This window comes from Nanorana parkeri, unplaced genomic scaffold, assembly GCF_000935625.1.
Source record: "Nanorana parkeri isolate BGI_ZX_2015 unplaced genomic scaffold, ASM93562v1 scaffold118, whole genome shotgun sequence".
Taxonomy (NCBI): Eukaryota; Metazoa; Chordata; class Amphibia; order Anura; family Dicroglossidae; genus Nanorana; species Nanorana parkeri.
The window spans coordinates 1885737-1912423 of record NW_017306386.1 but is presented as its reverse complement, the minus strand read 5'-3'; the positions used below and the strand labels follow the sequence as shown (position 1 = coordinate 1912423).

Sequence of the window (26687 nt, the reverse complement as noted above, 5' to 3'; positions counted from 1 at the left end):
GCCCGCATCCACATGCCGCACCTCCTCCCCACCTCACCCTTGCTGCTGCCAGACCCGGCCGCATCCACATGCCGCACCTGCTCCCCACCTCACCCTTGATGCTGCCAGACCCGCCCGCATCCACACGCCGCACCTCCTCCCTGCCTCACGCACACTGCCCACATCCACAATCGGCACAGGGACGCGCGGAGAAGAAGTAAGGAGGAGCAGGCGTGAGGGGATGACAGCCACCGACAGACAGTCCCGATCTCAGAAGCAAGTTGCTGGAAGACTGCTCAGGTAAGCCTGCACTCTTCTCTATTGCCAATGCCATTCTGCAATGCTGTACAATGTATTTCTGAGTTAGTGGCAGAACTACCAGTGGCGCAGCAGTCATGCAGACGCACATCCCTGACGAGGCATCCCTCCACTACCAGTGTGCTTTACATTTCCTAAACCGATAAATACATTCACACTACTGTTACATGGATGGCAAAAGTGGCAGACGGGCGGGGAGAATGCGGGGAAGAGGCAGATCGGGAGGGGGCCAAGTTGCCGCACCATGGGCCTCTGGGTTGTACTTGCGCCCTGGGCTAAAAGTTGCCAGTCAGCCCCTGCACATACTGTATATGTGACTTTGTTAATACCATGCATATCATATTTGAGATTATTGCACAGCTTGTATATTATAGGGTTCCCATAAGTATTGAGTAATCTTTATTATCCAAGTAATCTTTAATAAATAATCCGCGGCCTAACTAAAAGTAAAAATGAAAATATAAAAAAAACACCCAGCAGCTGTGCTCAAGTGTTAAACCCAACTAAAATGACCAATAAATATACACTGCACTAAAGAATAGTGTGTAAAATCACCTAAATTCTCAAACAAATTCAGAGACAATCCCACTACATACTTAAGACATGCTTATGATAAAGCGATAAAGTTTTTTTTATCATAAGCTTCTCCATTTTGGACACCTGGGTGTAAAGAGAATTCTGAAAATGTAAAATTGTATATTTTTCTCTTATTTACTGATGAAAGTTGTCACATTTTCTTCTTACTGTAAAGCACATCAAAGATCTCCTCCACCATCTTTCTCAGAAGGTAGATATCAGAGCTGGGTCCAGGGGAAACTCGTTGCACATTCCAGACACAGTCCCTGCTTCTCCTTTGCACATCATTCTCTTGCTCCTTTCTGAGGGCATTCACTGCAAACAATGATTTTTAAAAAAAAGCTTGATTAGAACTTAGAACATTTGATGATCACGAAGCAGCTGAGTTTAGTAGAAAATGTAGTTGTCTTTTTTGACCGTGTATAATGCAGAAATCTTACCAAAAAACGTAAAGTGTATTCATAACTAGCACTTTATTGAAATTTTTTGATAAAGTAGGAAAGAGTTAAAACCACTGTCAGTGGCAGATTTTCTTTCTCTTCCTTGTTCTGGAGATGCAACAGGAAGGGATACGAAATCTCTTTAAAGTAAGGGACAACTTTAACAGTTGTCACCAGAACTGATGTCCCCATTGGAGAATTTACCCTCACTTCTTTTAATGACAAGTATAACATTTTGGATTTCCCATAACTTTCCATCTGGGTGACAACGGTCACCTGGACAAATACCAAGTTGGGATACAGGCAGCAATAAAAACTTTACAGAGGTTTGAATTCTTCCCTATTATATTCAAAACAAAAATATAAATTTTGGCTACAGAAACACTTTATGTGTATGTTAAATAACTGCAAATTGTCTGTAGAACACCTTACAGCAAAACCGCTGGAAATCTGTCCGAAGCTCTTTTCTGGAGTTTAAAAAAATCTTCCCCTTGTCGGTCCCAACAATAAATGAATTTTCTTCATGAACTGCGATGCAGGCTACTTCAGCATTCAGTTTGGAAAGTGCGGTGCACTGAAAAGAAAAGAAACACATTATAATCATTAATTATTCTGATGCTAGCCTTGGCCTTAACCAGAATGAAATGTGGGTTTACTACAAGCATGGAAGAAACAGGTGATAAGTGTAGGGAATTCCTTGATTTTTACATTTTGTTTAACTAAGCTATTAAGTATTCGAGAGACTCGTATACAACGGGCGGAGGGCAACTGGTTAAAGCAGAAGTAGACCACTTTGAATTTTTTTTTGTGTTGCCCTAATGTGCAAGTATGCGCAGCATACTTGCACATTAGGTCACGCTTACCTTAAAAGTGTGCACTTCTTCAGCGCTGTCAGATCGATCTTCAGTCCTCAGTGCTGTCCCCCACTGCCCCCACCTCTGCCGTTGACACTTCTGGGTTCTTGGGAGTCCTCTTTGGCCATTGGGTACACAGGAGTTACATTCTCCATAGCACCTAGCCCATTCACAGCATCTTAGAGATGCCGTGAATTAGCCATACACTTAACACAAAAATTAACAAATCGCTGGGGGAAAGAGGAAGAATTGTTTTGGCAGAAGAGACATTTGCCTTCTGCCAAACATCCCTACCTCCCAGCAATTTTAGATTTTTACCTTTCACATCCACTTTAAAGAATGTAATTGACACTAAAAGATACTACAGTGGCTTAGTGTTAAAATAATGAAAATCACAAAATAAGCGTGAGTAAAGCAGGAGTGGACAAATTAATATGGCATTTAGGAGCCAGTCTGTCCAATCCAGGAGCCAGCAGGATTTTTTAGGATCCAACTACATTGACAACAACTAGAAAAAGCCTCTAAAGTTAGTTAAAGAAGAATTGGCTACCTGGCTACTGGGATTTGTACAGCCCTGGAATAACGCACATGGAGACCAGATATCATACATCTCAAAAGTCAAGTTTAGTAATTTTAGAATTGATGACAGGACCTTTGTGGGATGATGTTTACATCTGAATCATGTTTGGGATGACATACATTATAATTTGTTGACCTCATGTGACTGAGGAGTTGTCTAATAGGTTTACACTAAGGGAGATAATTGCCTGTCAGGTCTGCAGGGAAAGAAGCTTTTCGCATTTGCTACGAATCTCTTTGCTTGTGGTAAAGTTTTTTTTTAACATGATTGTAATTGGTTACTGCAGGACCAAGTAGTTCCCCATTAGATCTGTCTCTGAAGGCTTTGGATTGCTGCTCTATTTCAGATAGTTCCTCTCACATGCCATGGAGAACTTAGGGGGTTGGTTAACACTAGTTTGAGCAGTTCCCTATCAGGTCTGCCATATTGGAGTCCTGTGATTGGCGGAAGTCTCCACACCCACTAGTCTCTGATTGGTGTTATGAATATTTATTCCTAAAAGTGTTGGAGAAGGTTTGGCGCAGGTTCAAAGCAACTCTGGATTTAAAAAAGGTCTTCACTGACCTGAAATGTAGCAGCAGGATGTGTTGCAGAAATAGGTGATTGAGTGTCAATTATGCTATACTGTTCATGTGTGAAGCAAAAAAAGAATAAAGAATCTAAACCCAAAAACAAAAGCTGTAATATATTGCAGCTTATATGTCCTTAGATGTGGTGGCTGCATTAATTTTCTTCTTTCAGGCTTTTTTTCCTTTATTTTCACTTGGGAATCCTATCAATAACACTAAGGTTCTTACTCTCATTCACTCCACTGTACCTAAAGAGAAAGCCATTTATGGTCATTAGGCTGCTCTACTGATTTGGGCTACTAGCCCCATCCTTCACTCTTCATTTTCATTACATAGGGAGGGGTTATTTTGTAGTTCACAGAAAGTAGCAGGGAAAACTAACAGGGGTATTTACAATATCGGTTCAGGGCACAGGAAGTTACAAAGACACTGTAATTCTGGTAAGGTAAACAATTATTTTTCTGTATTTGTAGAAAATGCACTTAGCCTAAAAAAAGAAAACAAATGCAGCCACCACATCTAAGGACTGGTGAGCTGCGGACATTTTTGTTCTTGGATTTACATATCCTTTGATTGAGAAAGTGTTTTGAAGACTGAAATTTGAAGTCCCCTGTGACGATCTTTATTGTTAATTCTTTTGAGTGTCTCACATGTGTCTTCTTCATGTTTCTGACCATGTTTCATGTTAAACCCATATTAGGGTGTAACATGAAACACTGTCAGATCGCAGACACCCCCTCCTGAAACGCTGGGTTCTTCTCCCTGCATGCTGCTGATGGTGTTTAAAATTAGTGTGGCTGTGCGTGGCTCCGCCCACACAGCCGCTTCCCGCATTCACTGATCCTCTGGCTTCAGCCACCGTGACAAAGAGACTTGTAGTCTTAATGGAAGTGTGATGATGTCACCATACTTGTAGTCCATTGACACTACCTCCCATCTATGCTACCTCGTCACAGACATGGATAGGAGGAAGAGTCTACGGGAGCCAGAGCATTGCACTTGTGATCTACTGATCGCGCTTGCAACACTTTACCGATTCTTATGCAAAAAAATAATACATTCACATTTTTTTTCGTTCATGAAAAAGTGTAAATTTTTTATTTTTCTGCAAAATGTGGAGTTATTCTTATAGTCAAATATATAGCCCTGGAAATGTACCCAGTGCTTTACAGTGCACATTCACATGAGTCCCTGCCCTCAAGCAGCTTACAATCTAAGGTCCCTATCTCACATGCATACATACAGAGCCAATTTAGACAGGAGCCAATTAACCTTCCAGCATGTCTTTCTGGAGTGAAGACAGAAGTGCTAACCACTGTGCTGCCCATCTTTTAAGCTGTTCCCTTCTTAATGCATATTTCCTCCAAAGCAAAGCGTACAAAATTAGCCAACAGCTTCAACCAAACCCATTGGTTCTAAAGCAGAATAGTTACTAAAATGCCTCATCCTGCAGACCCACAAATTCACTACATCTTGCTATATATAAAAGGGAGCCTGATACTCTATGGAGGGTTAAGCGTATAACCAGCTACCATCCACCCTACCTTTCAGGTAATATGATTATCCTCATTATACAAATAATCTTCATACACCTATCATGCTGAATGTTACTTACACTCCATTCTTCAATTTAAAAAAAACAAAGAGTACATGCATATATAATGTTCCTAAAATGATGCAAATAATGGTTCTTACCATTGAATCTAAGGCAGATACAAGGCTTGTGATAATGTCATCTTTCCCATTAGGAACAGCTGAAATCCACATGTCAGGTCTGGAATTGTTCACGGATCCCTCATACTGCTTTCCTGCCAGTGCCATATTCCTCTGCAATGAAATCAGGATGCGTTAATATCGTTACCCATGCACTCACTACTTATTAAGAGAATATTCTCTGCAAATTGTCAAAGGTTAAAGCAACTAGGATTGATAATGAGCCAAACACACTCCTTTTACACAGCCTGCTGTAGCCCTACTTCTTACTTTGTGCTTTTACCTCCCAGTAATACAATTATTTCAGCTCATGTTCTTCAGACACATATTGTAAAGTGCTAGGCAGAATCAGAACAATCCTTTTCCCTATACAATGATTTTCCCCTTATTTTGCCTTATTCTAACATCACTACATAAACCTATTGGTCTTTTTTTACTTATACCGCTAACTGTCTTTACATACTTTTCAGAAAGATTTCGGTAATGGAAAGGGTATTTTAGTGCCTTTTATTTATTACCTGTTTCGGACACTTAAAGGAGAACTCTAGTCCAATAACAATAGCCCGTTAAAGATGAAAAAAAACAGCTTTTACTGTAATACTCAATTTCAGTCCAGAGCTGTCTCTCGCAATACTTATTTCTGCCACTACATTTTCTCAGATTCCTGTACTGAATGATATCCAGCATCATTCAACTCACTTCCTCTGAGCACAGGGTGTCATGGAGCCACAACCAGCCTGTGACTGGACAGTGAAGGAGAAGCAGCAAAGTGATGAGCTCATCTCTCACTCTGTCACTGTCACTCTGCTTTCTGCTTCTATCGGCATGCTCCTGGTCAGCACATATACTGATTGGCTCCTTGTACTGCTTCTTCACCTCTTAGTTTGTGTAACTGCACAGGGACCATAAGAGCCTCATGCCAACTGAAATTCAGGTGCTTAAAAAACATATAAAACAGTAGTTATCTTTTTTTGGACTAAGCCTGTGTGTTTGGAACCTTAGATAGAGCCATTCCATGAAGTTTGAGTCACTACTCTGTGACTCTGTGTACATTATAACTTTAGCTATTGATCTCTGTGCGCAACAGAGGAAAATATGTTTTTTTTAAAGTGCCACCTGCTTGCTGGATAAAGGACTGCATTCTATCTATATGGGATATTTCATATATATTTGACTAAAAAGAAAATAACATTTATTATTGTAGTCCCAACCAATATAAATATTAAAATAACAATACATACAAAGCCACAATGCATTCTCTTTAAAGTATTAAATGCTTTTTTTTAAAACTTTTTTCAACAATGAATCCAGATCCAAAAAAAATATAGATGGGCCCAGCAAAGTAGTTCTTAACATTTTTGCCAAAACACTTGCGGTCATTATGTTTCCAAACAGCCCCAACTCTCTCAGCTCAGCTTCCCTGAACTTCCTGTACAGTACAAAATCACAAAAGACAGAGTAGTCTCCAGCAGCTGTCCATCTACTAGCTTGGAGAACGGAGGATGAGGAGGGGAGAGCAGGAAGTGGCTTGCCTTGCTGTGTCTGTGCATGGAGACACACACCGCTTACTAGCACAAACAAAGGTGGCTCCATGGGACACTGCAATGGAAAGGATCCACCCTAAAACAGAATATCTGAATTAACTGGTGCTCAGGGGATTCTGCAACTTTTAAAGCAGAACTCCAGGCAAAAGTGTTCTTAACCCTTGTAGTAGAGCTACCCCCGCACCAATGGTTAAGTGCTCATTTTTGTTTAGGTGCTAAAAAAAAAACAGTTATACTCACTCGAACTGCAGAGCCGACCGGCTGTCACAGCTCCCACTCCAGCCTGTCTTCCCCTCTGCTGCAGCAATGGGTGTCCATCAGCATCCTCAAGTCCTATACACTGTGTATAGAACGTGATGGCTCAAGGATCCTTCGCTGCAACGGAGGAGGAGAGACACTCCAGGGACCGGTCCAAGAGCAAGCCAAAGTCTACCAGGGATCTCACTTTTAAGCTACCAGTGTAAGTAGTATTGACACCACTTTGCAGTGCAATAACGTTAACAGTGGTGCCACTCTCTCTCAACCCAGTCCTGCAGTGCAGGAAAAGAAAGAAAGCTAATACAGAGGCAGAATTCAGGTACACAGCTTTATTTAAAAATATATTTAAGGATCATTGGTAGTTTCTACATCTCCTAGAGCTTGGCTTTAAATCTCAGATGTCCACACATATTAGATTACTATATTAATTATTGAGTGAGATGTCTTTGATTTTCAGTACTGGCATAATTTCTAAAATCTACTGCTCAGCAATTTACTTGCAAGTCAAAATCAATTTGTGGAAAAAGGGAGATGAGAAAAATCCATGGAAGCATTAGATCAATCACAAAAACTGAAAAGAAAAAGTGAAACATTCATTGTGAAATGAAAGAACCAAATACACAGTTCAGCATTCATTTTTCCTGTTTTGGAAGTTCTTCATCTCTGAAGCCACCTTGATTCATTTACAAGTCTGTTTATTTAAAGCCCAATTTAACTTTCAATCTAAATCGGCTAAATGCATAGCATCAAAACAAAAGGTGTTCAAAGTTTGCCTATAGTTTGCTTTCATCATAAAGTAGCCTGTGTAAAAAGCCTGTCTCTGGCCAGCATGCTGTGGAGAAGGACAATAACTTTCTGTGGGGAAGCAGGTATCTCTCTGCAGAGGTCCAACATGCCCCCTGCTGTCAGAGATATAGCTTTGCAATCAGCAAAGCACTTGCTCCCTGCTGATCGAAAAACTCTAGCGCAGACACAGCAAGGGGCATGCCAGACCTCTGCAGAGAGATCACTGCTTCCACACAGAGAGAAAAATTGCAAACAGGATGCTAGCAGGGGACAGGATTCTCTACTCTATCTGTGGCTGCTTTGTGAAGAAAATCAACTATAAGATTTTTGTTTTGATACACCTGGAATGTATTTAGCTAATTTAAACTGAAAGTTCAATTGAGCTTTACCTACATTCAATGAATTTCATGAATGTTTATATAGTTGCGCAGTTTTCCCTTAGTCCCCTGCAATGTCTCGCAAATACCTGTACAGCCTGCCAATGAAGTCCACCTCATGTAGCTTTCTGTGATGGTGAGACAATGATGCTGCACTGCTTCTGAATTCAGAGCAGAATTGTCATTCTCCTGTGTGCCTTCTTGCACTAGTGTGGGATGAAAAAATGTGGCAGGGGTCATGGTTATCAGAATTATCACTGTGATTGACCTGCCTGTAGCTTGTCAATCATCGCCTGACCTGCCCACTGATTTCTGGATGGGCAACATTGTCTGTGTTGCTGAAACCCTCCCATTGTGAGCTACAGTGTCTGGGAGGGGGAGTGTGTGAGACCCAAATGAAGGAGAATTTGAATCAGTCAGGGAAGATCAAGGACGTCTTCTGTTTACTTTATAAGACTTATGTATCACATAGTAACCGGATTTGGAACTTATTAGAAGACTGTCATACGGGAGCCCTTAGTGGTCGGAAATCCAAAACTTTATGATCGTCACACTCACTAGAACAGGAGGTAAGGGAAAATATTCCAATGTGGTACCTGTTCTCCTGAGATTCTTTTTCACTTCCTGTTGAGTCTCTGGGACGAGTAAAGTGAAAACTCCCCAACTGGGTATAAAGTTGAAAAAACTGACAGTAGTTGTAACCATTCCCTACATTGTTCAAAAATTAAATAAGAAAAAGTTTGGGATAGAGGTACACTTTAAAGCAATTCATATAGCCTCTATGTACGGGAAGGAAGGAAGTACAAATAGAGCCAAATACTCTGCAGGGAAACTGTTTCAAGATGAGACTTATTTAGCAACTGCTTGGCAGGGTCTTCCCCTGCAGATGTCCTCCTGCTCCTCTATCCATTAATTCCCTGACTCTTACAGGCCCCCAGGTTTAATTAAGGCAAGGGGAAGATCACAGGCCACAATATCAGGGCCTGTCACTCTTCGAGTGGACTTTACTTAGCACCAGACATCTTTCCACAAGCAGACTGCCCCATGAACTCCACACGCACAATTCTATTATGACAGAACAATGTTGAAATTAAGGAGATACACACAGTGGTTGTTTCTTCTAACTTCTCCTCTTTACATGATCGGATATCTCCTTAGTGCAAAGTGATGCCTACTTATGATGCTACATTATAATAGACAGCCCTGGCATTCCTCCAAAGTGCATTTCACATTTCATCCCCATTAAATTCATATTACTCCACAAAGTAATGTTCCACAAAGTAAGCAGAAAATACCACTTGTTGGGTGTAATTAATCTGTTCTTAGTTTTTATGCATGGATGGAGGCTGCATATTACCACTTCTCTTGTTCTGGGCACTATGGGGTGTATTAAAAAACTATTTGCAGAACCATTTGCTTTGACAAAATTGCATGTACATTAGTACGGTGTGAATGGAGGCAAAACATCTCTCCATTGAATGCTCCTTGGCTCCATTTAGTGGTGGGAATGCCGTGCGAACAGCATTCATACAGCGTATGGCTGGGCAGAATATTTATAAACAGATTCCCTAGGTATATGAATAGTAAAACTGCTCTTGAATCCTGGAAGGGATTGTTGACATCTATCCTTATTTTGCATCTGACTGCACTGCTTGGTAGCTCTGCTCAGCATCCCCTTTTGTACTGTGCATATTATAAGTAAAGTAAGTCCTTTAAGTAGTTGAACCACACACACCACCACAACTTTAACAACACTCTCTAAGACGTCCTCTCTGGTTTACATTTCTTGGCTTCTGTGTATAAAGAACTCCTCTCTGCTAGGCTTTTTAATGAAAAAATCAAATTTTATACCAATATATAGTACTAAAAAAGAGAAGCTGCAGCAATGTTTTTCTTATGCCCCATTATCCATGTATTCGTCCTATTTGGGTAACATATGGGATGCACCAAAGAAGAGTAATGAGCTTTTCGACTCAGTTTTGGAATGACTTCACAAGACAGCACCTAGTAACCAACAGACTTTGTTCACGGTCTGAGTCCTGCTAGCACATCAACCACAAGAAAAAGTAAACTAGCGACACGATTAAACTTGGCAGTGACCTCAATATCTGAAGTGTTCAGAAACCTTAGACATGTAGCTGTAAGTAACAGCAGTTGGCCGAGAAATGAAAATGAAGCCTGAGAAACATAAATTTCAACACAATTGCCGAAGTAACCTGCTGAGGTTTAAAGACAGAATCAATGGTAATGTTTCACTGCAGTCCCTCACTCTGTAGTTGTGTCAAATAAACCTCATTACTAGAAAGATCTATATCAAATCAGGATCTCTGGTGGGGGCTAGTGGGTTCTGTCTTTCATTTGAAGGTTAAGAAAAGAGGGGCCATAGCAAAAAAAACTAAACAAAATTGCTTGTTTTGTTTAAGGTTTTGTTACTTCATAGAGAAAAAAAACAACATTCAATCTAAAGCATATATGCAATGTACACTCTATATAGCATTAAGGAATATTAATAAAAGTAGCAAATCCAGACACAACCAACTGAATTCACTATTACTTTCAAACTGGTGAACCGCAATCGCTGAGAAACATCCCCTTGCGTTTTGAGGTCGGGAGGGGGCGTGACAGTGCATTGTATTCAATGGTACCGCTTCCACGCCCACAGTGCGATCGGACGCCTGGCAAAACTTTGCCAGTGTTCCGTTCCACTGCAAACGCAAAAAATAGGGTTTGGGTTTAGGGCTCTATTTGAAATCAGTATTTCAAATAGATGAAACATATTTTGACTTTAATATCACTTTTAGTTTGTCTTTTAGTTTGCCTTTCTATAAAGGTGGCTATACAGAGGCAGATACTGCAACACAAAACAGACAGCTGCATGACAAATACTGCATGCAAAAGAAATGAAGAAAATTATCAAGAATAAGTGAAAATAAATAATATAACACTGCTCTATTACTGAATTTCAAACTGCCTAATATGCAGCGAAAACTAGAGGGGCTTGTTTGTTGAACCGGGGATTATGCAAGATCTGATCTTTAAAGTACCTTTATCTAATGCTAAAGCTTTTTGTTAAAGTTTTGAACAGAGTTGGAAGTAGTTAAAATACATCAGTTTATTTTTGTGTAGGGGGAATAAGCTTCACTTCCTGTCCCTTAGATTCAAGAGGAAGTAAGAGGAAATTCTCTCTAAAATAAGAAAAATCCCTTTTGAGAGAATACCCACTGGAATATTTGCCCCGTAAAATTCCTGTTTAAGCAACAAGTGAATTCTTTTTTTCTTTTTTATCTGTCCTCACTTTTCATCCTGGTGAAAGTGGTCACCAGAAGACACAGGAAGGGTGATTTTCACCAGCAGGCTCCTGGTTACTTTAAAAAAACTCCTTTCAGTAAAAGTCAGAGTGAATTGGCGGGGAGGGAAGGACAGGGAGTCCTTTGCAGTCGCAGCCACTGCTCTTAACCCCCGCAGCACTGGAAGCATAATGCTGTAAGTGGGATCTGGCTTTACTGAAAGGAGGATTTTTAAAGTAACCAGCAGCCTGCTGGACATAGAATTCACTTTATTATAGGAACATTATGGGGTCTATTCACGAAGCTGCCGAGGGCAGCCGAGTGAATGACCGATCTGAAGTGAAGTGAGCCGAACACTGTTCGGCTATTCAATTCAGGCTGGTACGGCTAATTTTGACTAGAGCTATATGACCAACAAATGTTTTAATAGACATCAGCTTGCACAGGAGAAATAATGCGATTGCAGTTTGACTGTATGGGTAGATGCAGTCACTGTATGGCCCCTTTTTTTAGCCTGTATGATAAGTTAACAATTAACCGGTCCCGTGAGTCATTCTCTATTCATGTACATCCCGGCCATCGCAGCAGTTGATGTGTGTGCACTTAGTGAAAGCTCGACTGAGACCTTCCGCTGTGCAGGTATGGTATTTGCTAATGAAGGTAAGGTATTTCAAAAAGTGATATTGCTTGGTAAGATGCAGTACAGCAGACTGTGCCTAGTCTAAATTGCCTCTGTTCCATTAAGGGCTGGGAACCTACTAACATTATAGTCATTTTAAGTATTACACTACACTTTAAAACATACAAGCTACAGAGAGAATACTGTAGAGAGATAAATGGTAGTATTAGGTGACAAATGTCACATTGCTCTCCCTATAGAGCATCCACCCTTCCCACAAAAAACATCAAAACCTGGTGTTCAATAAGGTAGTAAATAGGCAACAGTGATGTCATGAAAAAGTGCAGGAACTCGTAACAGCCAGCCACATTTAATTTCATGTTTTAGAAGTATAGCACAGAAAGATAAAGGATTATTATTGAATAATGGACTGAAAGGATGGCTGCACTTTAAACATTTTTATTACATGTGTGTAGTGTACATCAACCAAAAATGTCATACACACAGGTTTCAAATGAAGGAGAACTATAAGGTAACCATTCTTGCCCATAGTTCTCTTTAGGGTCACAGGAGGATATAAATTAATATCCTCCTGTGACCTAAAACTCAGCATATAGCAGGCTATTCTCCGCTATATGCTAAGAGTGCAAAGCCGCGCCACAGTTGGAATGGAACCTCGACAATACTGTCGAAATCCACCCTTCTGGTTGATTGACAGCTGGCTCTGCCTCTATAGAGGCAGAGCCAGATGTGTCTGTCCCCTCCCCATTCATTCCTCCAGTATGCGCTGGAGAAATGGAGAGGGGAGAGTGGGGAACCCTGCGGGGAGCGTTGACTGACAGCCACTGCTCTCTGCAGGGAAAGGATCGAAAAAAGTCAGCGACCGGCAGTATGTGTTCGCTGACTTCCCAATCAAGACAGCTGACCTGTGACAGCTGAGTTGTGGTTCAGAAGGCAGGTTCGGTGAGAATTGTGATACAGGGAAGTGCATAGGCACAGGGCCAGGGGTGCACAATTCCTATTGCCTAATGACCGAGACATGAAGTTTCGCCACCCAGATCAGTTGTAGCAGCCTGCTTGTTCCCCAACCCCCTGCCACACCTCCCCAGAGAATGCCGGCCACCTGATCTGCTCGTGTGATCAGTGAGACGGGAGTGCTGTACGGTCTCAGCTGTCACAAGCCGGGCTGCACAGGAGATCGAGCACAATGGTGTGCTCGATCTTCTGTATTGAAGGGCAGGCTCCATCAAAAGAATCTATCACCTCCAAACACTATCACACAGATAGGGGCTTGTTAGCCTGTGTGTGTGTGATAGCAATGAATTTAAGTGGAAAAACAAAAGGAAAAAATTGAATTAAATTAAAAGAAAAATTAAAACCAACCCCGTCGCCCCTGCCATCTGCATGTTAATGGGCATTGTGTGGGTGCACTGAGTGCTGACCCCATTCCGCTGTGTGCCATATTGTGGTAGCCGGGCAGCAGCGCACTCTAACATGCACAATGTGCATTAAAGGGTAAGTTCACTTTCCCAAGTAATTTGGGAAAAAGGAATTACCCCCCAATCTGGACACCTCCCCTGGTCAACCAGACCGATGAGAAACACTTCTTAGCACGGTTAAATATGGTTTTGGTTAAAATTATTATTTGTATTACGACAAGTAGATTGTCATGAGAGGCAAGAAAATTGGGCCTCCACTTTAGTCCTTGGACAAGTAGTTTTGTTTTTTTTAAATTTCCAGTGAAATTGTGTCAGTATATTGAGGAAGTACATTCTATGGGCATCTTCAATAAGTAAGTTTACAAAATTCTAGATCCATATGGTTATTAGGAGTGGGATAGAACTTATGGAAATTCAATACAGACATACATATTTTTTTTTATTTTACGACTGTAAATACCCTTTCAATGTCTCAAACAAATCGCATTTTTTTTTCTGTTTCAAGCAATTACAAAACTAAACATGTTAAGTTAACATGTACAGTATAAGAAAAGCTGATCAATTAAAGAAAGATATAAGCTATATGTATTAATTATTATAACCTAGATAAATATGGAATTATATTTTAGGAGCTTTTGAGGGTAAAATTCAGAGGATTCCCCAGGGGTCTCAATTGTTATCTCCTAACTGTTGTTTTGTGGCTTTCTTATCGCATGTTGCTAAGACATCTGCAGCAATGTGGTTAGTTACAGATCCAACTGTCATATGATTCAACTATCGGCACAGTTCACTTATTATGTTGTAACAAGCTGAAGACAAATGGGCTGCCTCCTGAAAATCATGTGTTGGCAAAGCTGGCAGCCACAAGCACATTCACACAGTAGTGAAGCTTACAGAAAATAGTTCATACCATGCTGGTACAAAATGAAAATGATAATAAGAATGCATAGAGAGTAATGTTTGTAAAAGCCTATCATCATCATGTCTATCCTTATTCACACAATGGAGTATATGCAATAACAGCACTATATACAATATTAGTAATCAAAGCATCTTAAACAGAGAATAATCACATGGATCACACAAGAAAAAAACATACACACCCAGCGATTGAGTGGTAGTCTGTAGGGATCTGCCGCTCGACTGCTGCACAGCCATCTTCTTTTCTGATGTCACCAGGGGGCTGGCTGGCTGACTGAGCGCATGCTTCGCATCATCAGGGAGCTAGCTGAAGGAACCAGGAAGAGACAGTCAGCCAGAAGCGTATCTACAGGAAACTGCTTCCCTGGTGTCCCATCCAGCTCTCTGTGACGTAACTGGTTGCCAGGAGCTGGGCAAGATGCTGGTCAAAGCGTTCTAGGCTGCTAAGAGCCGGGCGGGAAGTTGTGTATGGTCCTTAAACATCTTCCCACCTGGCTCTTAGCAAGCTGGGATGCTCTGCCCAGCGTCCCACCCAGCTACTGACAACCAGTGACGTCACCCTGAATAGATTACGCCACTGCAGCTGGCCCCCTGATTATGTCAGAGAAGCAGATGGGTGTGCAGCGTCCGAGCAGCAGATCCCTAAAAGACACAACTGGATCGCTGGGCATGTAAGCACTTTACAGCAGGCACCTTAGGGTACCTGAAGCCTCCTGAAATACATAGTATGGGTATCCTAGGGGGCCACATGTAACACACATGTCATTCTCGCCTAGCGGAGAATCCAGGAAGTGCAGCATTTAAAAAATAAAAAAATGAGAGAAAGTGGGTGGGAAGGATAAAGGTTGGCTTTATGCATCATAAGTATCAGTGCTTTTACGCTCCTGAGGAAGTCGCCTTGAAGACCAAACACCTAGGACTGAGTCTGATTATGTCATAACCCTAGTGCCACAGCTAATCTGATTAGCCAGGATAAGACATGCATGGTTGTTTATGATGTGTTCCTAGGATTATGTCTATGCAGTGTGCATAGTGCTATGTACTCTATCAATATGTGAACATTTATTTTATACATTTACGTGTTTTTTTTAAATGTCAACAATATTACACCAAAGGGAGCGTTTTTCTGCTTATGTCCGTATATTGATACTGATTAATAGATTGTTGCTGAGTGATATTAAGGAGGCAATTACGACTCTTGCTGGATATATAACATAAGCATTCACTGACCTAACAGTGGTTTGGAGGTCATATCTTTATGGTGAGCTGCTTTCCAATTAAGAGTGGGGGCATGAGATGATATGTATTGTTATACAACATTTGGATTTAATTTATGTGGATTATACTTGGGGATCTACAGCATTTCACTCTATATTCTTCTTTCATTCACAGATTGTTCACATATATATGTTTCCAGTATATGTGTGTTTATCAGCGCTGTTCACCACACTATTGCATCTTAAGTGGCTAAAAGTGTATCACACATTTTTTTATGTATACTGAATATCGCAGGACACTGTTCATGTGAAGAATTAATTTTTGTTTTAATTCTTGGTGGATCATAATTTAATCACTGATTTAATCAATGATGGGATTATGTTGGTTGACATGAACAACTCATACAGACTTCCTCTCTCTTCCCTCTCGAATACTATTGAGTGTTTTTGGATGCTGTGTGCTATTATTATTATGATAGAGGATTTATACACCATCAACAGTTTGCGCAGCACTTTACAAAAAAAGGGAGACAGTATAGTACAGTCACAATACAATTCAAGATAAAAGGGTTAGGGGGTCCCTGCTCATGAGAGCTTATGGTCCATTTTAGACACTATAGCTTCACCACGTTCTGTCTCATAAGTCTGGTATTTATAACCCTGCAGAAACATTTATCTAAAAGAGAATATTTTATATTATTAATTATTATTCTGATTAATATTACTCTGTCAGGATAAGTTACCTCCCTAGTCCATTGGAAATGTATGTATTTGTCAGGATCATAGCTTAAAGAGTGCATCAAATTTACACATTGTATGTGATTTACTTGTTCCTGCTTTGTTTAAGTAACACATTAGTATAAACAATTACATCTTTAAAAAATAGCACATCCCTTTTGGAGTATAAATGTAAATGTTATTTTCAATTAAACAAAGATGTAATATTTCATCCAGCTCAAAATACCATATCCACAATAGATTTAGGCAGGTCCCCGGTTCATTTTACGGCAAATATGAACAGAAGCTCTGTATAGCTGGTAACCTATTACTTGCGTGACTTGGTTGAAAAAAATCGCAATCCTAATTCCTGGGCCCCTGGTGCCTATGGCAACCGCCTTTAGTCTCCCTGGAAACTAATCTCGTGGTATTTGAACAATGTTAAAAAGGGAAGTTTAATCTTGCAAATGCTCGTACTCTTTCTTGAGATTCGTCTCACCGAGCAGCAAAAAAGCAAGATGTTAAAACTATATTGTATAACACAATACTATGAACATCAATCAGCATAAATACAATGTAGAGAGAATTTTCTATAGAGGGAAACATTACGCTTTTTTTTCTGCTTTATCTGTTCTTAAATAGAACTGGATATACTAGGATTTTATTGCTAGCTGAGAATGAAAAGAAAATATACTGTTACTACATCTATCAGCGTACAGGGAATGGTTTATGAGCTAAGTTTAAAACAAGCTACAAAGAAATCAAATATACAAGTTTAAAGACATACATATAACAAAAACACATTACATTACTAGGTTTACTATTTGCAAGGCAAATTAGAGATTTGTTACGAACAACAAAATTGTTGACCTTGTGTATAACACAAACTGTAAAGGCATTGTCCACCGTTTGCAAAAAATGAATGCATGCGCCCACATCAACAAAATGAAAAATGTGCAATTATTACATTCAATCCTGCAGAGGACTGCAACGGTGATCACTGTGTTGTAAGGACAATGCTCAGGCTCATGCATCTTTTACCCCCAACCCAAGGTCTGCACGGATGTAGGAACCATCTGTTATGACACTGAAGGTAATAAACAATGCACTACAAGTGTGGTGACTTCACCAGACTAGTGCTAGCGCAATCTGTCATGGTGGCAGAAGGGACATGTAGGCTTCTCATTCACTGAGTAACTGGGGGCACGGCAGGGGGCGTGTACTTTGTCTACATGCTTTTCGCTAAAATGTATCCTTTTTTCCATCTCTAAAAGTTGTGAGGTATGAATCTTGTACAGGTAAGCCGCTCAGTGGTTAGATAAGTCTTGGTGTTAGCTTTGTAAAGCCCATTTCCACCTTTGTAAGTGATTAGCATTTATGGGGGTACTGTAGAGGTGCAATAATGATGCATATGTGCACATTGTCATGACTCACATTGCTGGCTTTTTTTACATTTTTTATGGACTTTTAGTGGGCCTGTTAGTCCTACAAATTCAAAATTCCCTCCACAGGAAACTCAGTCTGGCACTGGGGTCAGATTGTTGATGATGTATATGTGCGTCCTACAACTTTAGAATTCCCTCCACAGGAAATTTTAACTGGAGTTGGATTGTCTTAAAAAGCAGCTGACCCCCTCCCTGTGAATTATTGTAACAAGATCATTGCACACCAGCTCTGCTTCTTCAGGTTAGTTCACACCAGATGCAGTTGTGATGCATTCCCTTCAACTTGGCAGCTGCATCAAAATCACATCACAATGCTTTTCAATTGGATTTCTGGTGCTCTGTTCACACCAGTGCAGTGAGTTCTGATGCAGTCAGAAAAAAACCTACTTGCCACATTTTAGCTGCACATGATCACAACAGAACGCATCAAAAATGCATGCAAACGCACTGGACTGCACCTGAAAGCCCAAAAAGCTATTTTTAAAAAAAGAGTACAAATGTGGTAAAAGCGCATTGCACTGCAGCTGCGCAGATGCACACAGTTCTGTTGCAGGTATAGTGTGAACTAGCCCTTCAAGTCCCTCTGCACTGTCCAGGGGGCATTGTCACTGTGGATACTAATAAACCGCGAAGAGAGAGCTCTGAGAGAGAATGTTAATTTTACACAGAGAAGCTTGTGCATGAGGGAAGCATAATATTGTGTGAAATTTAGTTTTACATGCCCCACACTGTGGTTCCCACTGTGCACAGCCTGTAATTTACACAGACTGCCTGCAAAGCACAAAGGCGGCCATTTTAAAGGAGACATGAGGGGATGCAGAGGACAGCTAACAAAAAAGTAAGTTTCTGAGCTCAAATACAGCAACTGCATATGCCTGCTTCATGTAAACTCAGTGTATATTGCTGGCATACGTTTAAAAAAAACAACCTCTTCAAGGGTAGAAATCGGCTTTAAGAAAATCTGTCACAAAATTGGGAGCAATGCACATTAAGAGCATTGGTGCAATGGCACCACACTGCACCAACATACTTAAAGTGCGTTGACACGCACCTCGGAACAGTACACAATAACGGGCATGTTACTGGACGTGAACCTATATATCCAAGGTGTAGTTTGAATTGTCAAAGTTTATTTTACTTTAATGTTACAAAGTAATACTAAACTTACCGTTGGGGTAGTCATGTTGAATAATTATTTGCTGTGTCAAGCTACAAACAGTGCTCTAAATATATCATAGTTTCTATCCATTTTAAGGCGGTTGAAGAGATTTACACAAAATGTATCAAAACTGCTGATTACCTCATTAGGAGTAAAAGTGATTTCTGCATTGTGTTAGTTTTAACCACTTGCTGACCGGGGTGTTAAACCCCCTTCCTGTCCAGGCCATTTTTCAGTATTCAGCACTGCAGTACTTTGACTGACATTTATTCTGTCATCACTGGGGGGCGCATCCTAGACAGGGAGGGGGACTGGTTTAAAAGAGGTGTGAAAGAGGCCATTTATGAAAAAATGGAGAGGCCAAGCTTGAGGTGGGGGGGTACATATTTTTCTTATGGTATATGTGTTAATATTTGTAGTGTAAATATTTGTAGATTAGTCACTGAAAGGATGGTAGATTACCCCCTACAATCTGTGGCTCTAACTTGTTAAAGCCCATTTCCACCTTTCTAAGTGATTAGCATGTATTGTGGTAATGTAGAGGTGCAGTGATGATGTATATGTGCGTCCTACAACTTTAGAATTCCCTCCACAGGAAATTTTAACTGGAGTTGGATTGTCTTAAAAAGCAGCTGACCCCCTCCCTGTGAATTATTGTAACAAGATCATTGCACACCAGCTCTGCTTCTTCAGGTTAGTTCACACCAGATGCAGTTGTGATGCATTCCCTTCAACTTGGCAGCTGCATCAAAATCACATCACAATGCTTTTCAATTGGATTTCTGGTGCTCTGTTCACACCAGTGCAGTGAGTTCTGATGCAGTCAGAAAAAAACCTACTTGCCACATTTTAGCTGCACATGATCACAACAGAACGCATCAAAAATGCATGCAAACGCACTGGACTGCACCTGAAAGCCCAAAAAGCTATTTTTAAAAAAAGAGTACAAATGTGGTAAAAGCGCATTGCACTGCAGCTGCGCAGATGCACACAGTTCTGTTGCAGGTATAGTGTGAACTAGCCCTTCAAGTCCCTCTGCACTGTCCAGGGGGCATTGTCACTGTGGATACTAATAAACCGCGAAGAGAGAGCTCTGAGAGAGAATGTTAATTTTACACAGAGAAGCTTGTGCATGAGGGAAGCATAATATTGTGTGAAATTTAGTTTTACATGCCCCACACTGTGGTTCCCACTGTGCACAGCCTGTAATTTACACAGACTGCCTGCAAAGCACAAAGGCGGCCATTTTAAAGGAGACATGAGGGGATGCAGAGGACAGCTAACAAAAAAGTAAGTTTCTGAGCTCAAATACAGCAACTGCATATGCCTGCTTCATGTAAACTCAGTGTATATTGCTGGCATACGTTTAAAAAAAACAACCTCTTCAAGGGTAGAAATCGGCTTTAAGAAAATCTGTCACAAAATTGGGAGCAATGCACATTAAGAGCATTGGTGCAATGGCACCACACTGCACCAACATACTTAAAGTGCGTTGACACGCACCTCGGAACAGTACACAATAACGGGCATGTTACTGGACGTGAACCTATATATCCAAGGTGTAGTTTGAATTGTCAAAGTTTATTTTACTTTAATGTTACAAAGTAATACTAAACTTACCGTTGGGGTAGTCATGTTGAATAATTATTTGCTGTGTCAAGCTACAAACAGTGCTCTAAATATATCATAGTTTCTATCCATTTTAAGGCGGTTGAAGAGATTTACACAAAATGTATCAAAACTGCTGATTACCTCATTAGGAGTAAAAGTGATTTCTGCATTGTGTTAGTTTTAACCACTTGCTGACCGGGGTGTTAAACCCCCTTCCTGTCCAGGCCATTTTTCAGTATTCAGCACTGCAGTACTTTGACTGACATTTATTCTGTCATCACTGGGGGGCGCATCCTAGACAGGGAGGGGGACTGGTTTAAAAGAGGTGTGAAAGAGGCCATTTATGAAAAAATGGAGAGGCCAAGCTTGAGGTGGGGGGGGGGGGTCCTATTGTCAGCCATATACAATGCTTTTTTAACACCTCTCTCTGGGCAGGTTATTAACACCTCCTAGCTCCAATTATGCAAATACAATCAACACCTAGTTGCAGCTAACAGATTATTTGAATAGGGATGGGAGCAACATTCTCCATATTTATTACCAGAGTAGTTTTGTACAAGTCATTCTGAATTGAGAAAGCTGGTTGGATGACCAGTGAAATGTCTTCAAGAAAAATACAGCAAGTTCAGTTGCCTTGACTTATTTTTTACAGATAAAGTAAAGGTAACACACCTATACTTTATCTGTAAAAAATAAGTCAAGGGAACTGGACTTGCTGTATTTTGCTTGAAGACATTTCAATAAACCTGGATCAAGGCTTCACAATACATTTAACAAAATACAAAAAAACCTTTATAACTACAAACAAGAAAGGTCTTATCTACCATAATGTCTGCCTTTGTCGGCTACAAACTATATGCCTCTTTTAAGCAGAATAACTGTATTCAATTCAAACACTTGTGAGCTGTTTTTTAGAGGTGAGAAATATTGGCGTTAGTATTTTTAGCTAATAGTGGATATTAGCCTAATACAAGTAAAAGTAATAACAGTTGAATTCAGATTAAGCATTGAGAGGTTAGGTTTAGTGTAAGAGTTAGGTTCAGCAATGGATACAGGCTAAGGGGTTAGGGTTAGCTGTTCACATGTTTTGCTAAAACTGCCACATGTATAACCAGCACCCCAATTTAGTCTCATCTAAATTACAGCAGTTTAAGCACCAGTTATAGGTTAGATTACATACAGCCGCACTGATGCTATTAGTATTCTGCAGCCTACTGCTCTGCCATCCACACCTAATTTATCTCTATGGTGACCACAATGCTATAATACTTAATGAGCATGAAAATACCCAACTTAAAACTATCTCAAGTTGTGTCCATGTGCATTGTATGGTGTTTACATTTTATGTTCATGTGTATATGATGTTGACAACTGCTGGGTCTCTAAATAACCAGAATAAACATAAAAAGTTGCAAAAACACTGCTGATTCAAGTTCAATAAATAGGCTGGTTGTTAAATGGAATGTGCAAATGTTCTGTAGACTGTTCTGTAAACAGGAGGGGAAAAAGTAGGAACTAGAAGGCTACTCATCCACTCAATTTCTATCTCTCATCTCGACTATTGCAACTATCTCTCATCTCGACTATGGCTAACCTGTACACAAGCTTTCCCCCCTTCAGTCTATAATGAATGCTGTTGCCAGACCCACCTTTCCATGCGCTCGGTCTCTGCAACCCCTCTCTGCCAATCCCTCCACTGTCGCCCCAAAGAATAAAATTCAAAATATTAACAACCACTTGCAAAGTCATCCACAACTCTGCACTCGGCTATATCTCCAAACTTATCCTAAAGTATCACCTAATCTGCCCCCTCTGCTCCTATCAAGAGCTCCTGCTCTCTAGCTCCCTCATAAACTCGCCTCCTGGACTTCTCTAGAGTCTCTCCCATTCTCTGGAATCCCATCTCCCTATCCCAACCTATCTGGCTATCTTCTACTCTGTCTGCCTTTAGGCAATCCCTGTAAACTTATCTCTTTCGTGGAAGCCTCTCCCACCTCTAACTAACCACTGAACTATTAATTTCTCAAACAACCGATCCCCACACAGCTACCAACCTTTTGTACCCCTTCCCCTTTAGATTGAGCTCTCAAAAGCAGAACTCTCCCAACCATCTTGTGTTGAATTGCATTGCAACTAGTATCTTCCTTTATATTGTAAAGTGCTGCACAAACTGTTGGCGCTATATAAATCCTGTATTATAATAATAATAATAATAGCCAGGAAAGGCAAAATATATTTTACTAAATATTTGCATGCTGGACACACACAATATTCTGTACATACTGGACAAGAAAAGGTTTATCATGAGTTAACCAGAGACAATTATCATCCAATATGTGAAAGCCTTCATCTATATTTTGTCTGTTATATAATCGCATACAAATCCCATGATTGCTGGACAGTTCATTTCGTCTCTCTTATACTGGAGTACTGCAATGAAAATCACCGTGTTGCCCTTGAAACCAGGAGGTTATCTAGCAGCAGCCAACTTTCTGACAATACTTGGCAGAGATAAGTCATCAGTGTAAGAAATGAACTGTCGCTCCATGCGTCTTTTCAATAAATATTTCACAAATCGTCAGAGTTGGTCCGTTTTTAGTCAATAGAAGCGCTGTAATTAAAGTGTAAACCATAATAATTAACTTCCCTTATTTGCTACCTTGTGGTCTGTTAAATATACTTTTTGAAGTGATTTGTTATATCTGTTCCAAGAGTACAAAAAATACCATATAAGACGACCCCCTACTTTTTGTGTTAAAATATAGGTATATAACAGCTTTTTCTGATACATTTGTTGCCTATAGGGCTGAAAAAAAAGCACACATCTTAGATAATGTTTTCTTTTTAGATTTTCTCTCAAGAGCAGGGCCCTCCTTACCATCTCATCTTAATTTGTATTGTAACTGTAATGTCCTTCTTATATTGTAAACCGCTGTGCAAACCATTGGTGCTATATAAATCCTGTATAACAATAATAATTTTAGCTTCTTTTCACTGCTGGAAGCTATATATATGTTCAGTGATGTTATGCAGGTGTTCCCAAATAGAACACTGGTAGATTGACTTCAGCTCATGAAAGTAAGGATTGCGCTGCGATTCCACAGGAACCTGAACCGTATCCTTATGTCATAACAGCACGAATGATGAGCAAGATGTGCTATCATACATGGATACTGTGAATAAATCTTTGTATTAGACTCTCTTCATAAATTTCATACACAAGTGCTTCTCAAATGGAGACTCATTTTTTTAACCCTTTCACTGCCAGAGCCCATATATATATAGAGATATATATATATATACATATATGTATATATCTATCTATCTATCTATCTATATATATATATATATGTATATATATATATATATAGATAGATAGATAGATATATATATAATGCCCAATTTTGTGACGAGATTGTGTAGAGTAAATAGATAACAAACATGTCATGATTTAAAATGATATGCACCCATAAAATGGCAAAAAAACTATGGTACCCAAAATTGTCCTTAAGCGATACTTTAAAAGCCCCAACTCAATTTAGAGTTAACGCTGAATGATGGGCCTAAAAGTATTGCTCTCAACCCAGCATGCACAGTGATACCTAATTTGTGTGGAGCATGCTCAACTAAATTCTTCTCTGGCCCCTGGGGAAAAGGAAGTGATCGAATCCGAATCACTTCCACAAGAAAGCTGGCAGCTGACTCTGAAAATGTAAGCAATCTCGAGCAGTATGACAGCAGTGAAAGTGGTAAAGGGGATTTGTAGTGGTTTTGTGCATATTTTTCTTTTTTCAAGACGAATATTTTATTTTTTTATTTTATTTTCTTTAGTCATTTAGCAGCAAGTTTAACTTTAGGCTGTTTTCCCATGGTTTCTTGTATCTCTTGAAGACTGGAAATGACTGTTGCCTACATACCTAAATAGTCACCTAAATTAACTCTAGAGTTGCATACAGGGAGCACAGCTGGCTTCTCAAACTGATGTTTCAATCGGACAAACAAAGCCTCAAGGTAGGCACTGTCTGCTTTTCTTTTTCTTTAGATAACCCATAGTGTTCTGGGGATCCTTTGTTATGTATTGAATGCTCAGTTTTAAAAGCATGGACTCAGAACAATTTTTAGGGTTATATTTAGATATGTGTAATAAAGAATAGGCTCACTTTTCATTTGCCTACCACAAATGGCCCCCCCAGCTTCAGATAATCCAGTATATATTTAAAAGATATATATGTTTTTGTTTTTTTAAAAGCTATACAGTGCAAGGTTTACTTTAAATATTGTTTCATTAAGGAACCACACTGAGAGAAGGAATAGAAGAAATGAAATATTTAACTTTAATAAAGGAAATACTGCTTCAAGCTATTTTCAATGCTGTGATCCAGTGATTTGAGCAACACTGAAGAGAGCCGGGAGCAGAATTTTGTCTAGAAAAGATAACTATTTCTGCACTTCCGTTACTCTTCATTTATTCATCACAGCATGACATGGCATTTTAACAAAATCTATGCTAAAGTGACGCTAAACTCAGGAGTTAAATCTTAAAAATGCATTAGAGTACCTCAGCTATTAACAAAAATGTATCTTATTTGTGCATCACTCGGCTGTAGAGCCTCAAATCTTCTCTGAATTGGTGCTGACACTGTCCTTCCTTGTGGAGCGTGGTCACTTTTGTGCCCCATGGTCCCTGTGCATTGCAAAGTAGTCACCACTCTAAGCTTGCTCCTATGGTGGACTACGATCTCAGTACAAATTAGTAAACTAAGGGGGTTATTCACTATGGAGTCGAAGGATACAGCGGTAGCTTCGGCTGATCCTTCGGCCCTCTTCGGCCGCCGGAGCCCTTCAGTTCAGTCAAACCGAAGGGCTGCTGTACGGGCTATCCACTATAGCCTGTACAGCTCCCGAAGGCGGTCAAGCGGCTCAGCCGAGCCGAAGGCATATGCTTCGGCTCAACTGAGCTGAAGTGACAGCCTAAACATGGAGAAAGGTCGGCAGAAGCCGTCCGATCTTCATGCAAATGACAGCTGGGCGGAGCCAGCTGTGATCAAAATAGCCGAGGTACCGAGCAAAATAGCAGAGAGCGGCATTCGGCTATTCACTTAATGCCCTTCGGCCCTATGAGAATTGGGGCGAACGGCAGCGAGTGAGCTGCCAGAGCTTTGGCTCAGCCAATCCAGATGTTGGATCGGCTGAGTCGAGGTCCCTCTGCACTTCGGCTCAACTGATCGCAAAGGCTGCTGGCGTGCGCTGACAGGCACAGTGCTGATGAACCGATCCCGATGCATCTTACTTTTTACTTTTTTTTGTTATAACTTTATTGAAATATCACGAGGGACATTTCATTAGGTTCTATCAGCATGGTGTGGTGCCATGCGGTTGTACTGAGTACCCACACTATGCACTGAAAAAGTACTACATGCAAAGCAGTCGTGTGAACTGTACCGATTTAAAACAAGGTGAATTGCCTTGTCTGTGCTTCTGGTGTGAACGGACCCTAAAACATGCCAAATTGCTTAATCCCTTTTACAAGCAAATGGGAACTACAGTGTTTTAAAAGCATCATCACACCTTAAAAAGACTGACAGTCAAGCTCTATGAGAAAATAAATACTGGATGTAACAGAACTGTGGATACAGTACCACGTTTATAAGGATTAAGCTAGTAAAATCCTATAATAATATGTTTGCATGTAAAAAATACAAATAGCTGAGGAAAAGAGTAATTACTGGTAGCAAATGAGTTAACAGTAGAAAACTGCATCCTGCTCCTCTCTACTATCAGAACCTGCCTAATTGCATCTAATTCTCCCCAGATGGATGAAAATCGATATTGTTTATAACCAAGGAAAGGTCTGCTCTGATCAAAGCATCAAACCCTGCATCCATACAGCCTGGGATTGGGAATTAATTTCTTAGTAGGTACCCAGGAACTGGGCTGTAAGCAATCAGCTAATCACAGCTAGTCAGTGATCAGTGATGTTGCCAGGATGCTGAAGCGGCACAGATTGCCCTAGGGAACCATTGAAAAGACAGGCCTGAAGAGCACTCTGCTAAGCTCCTTTGCAGAGAAGCGTCCAAGTAGGTAAACACGGAGACACTTTAAGAACCTGCAAGTAAATATTTAAAGAGCAATTTATTTAGGTAGTACATTGTGTCACAACTTAATGTGAACCTGTGGCGAAGATTGAACTAATAAACTATCCAATGTAGCACACAGCCAACAGCAAGTAATCAGCACATCCCTGTGCTGCATGATTTATTAAAGGCAGGCTACCTGGT

The 26687-nt window shown here is 40.3% G+C and overlaps 1 protein-coding gene across 1 annotated transcript in view; it reads right to left on the bottom strand.

Moving 5' to 3' along the window:
* The window catches only part of GTF2IRD1 (GTF2I repeat domain containing 1), a 72463-nt gene that overhangs the window by 33528 nt on the left and 12248 nt on the right, over positions 1 to 26687 (bottom strand). Inside the window, exons 2-4 of the mRNA XM_018553360.1 lie at positions 5012 to 5143; positions 1746 to 1887; positions 1042 to 1188 (exon numbers count right to left, since the gene is read on the bottom strand). Of these exons, the coding sequence (XP_018408862.1) occupies positions 1042 to 1188; positions 1746 to 1887; positions 5012 to 5137 (415 nt within the window). The 5' untranslated portion in view covers positions 5138 to 5143. The remainder of the gene's footprint in view (positions 1 to 1041; positions 1189 to 1745; positions 1888 to 5011; positions 5144 to 26687) is intronic.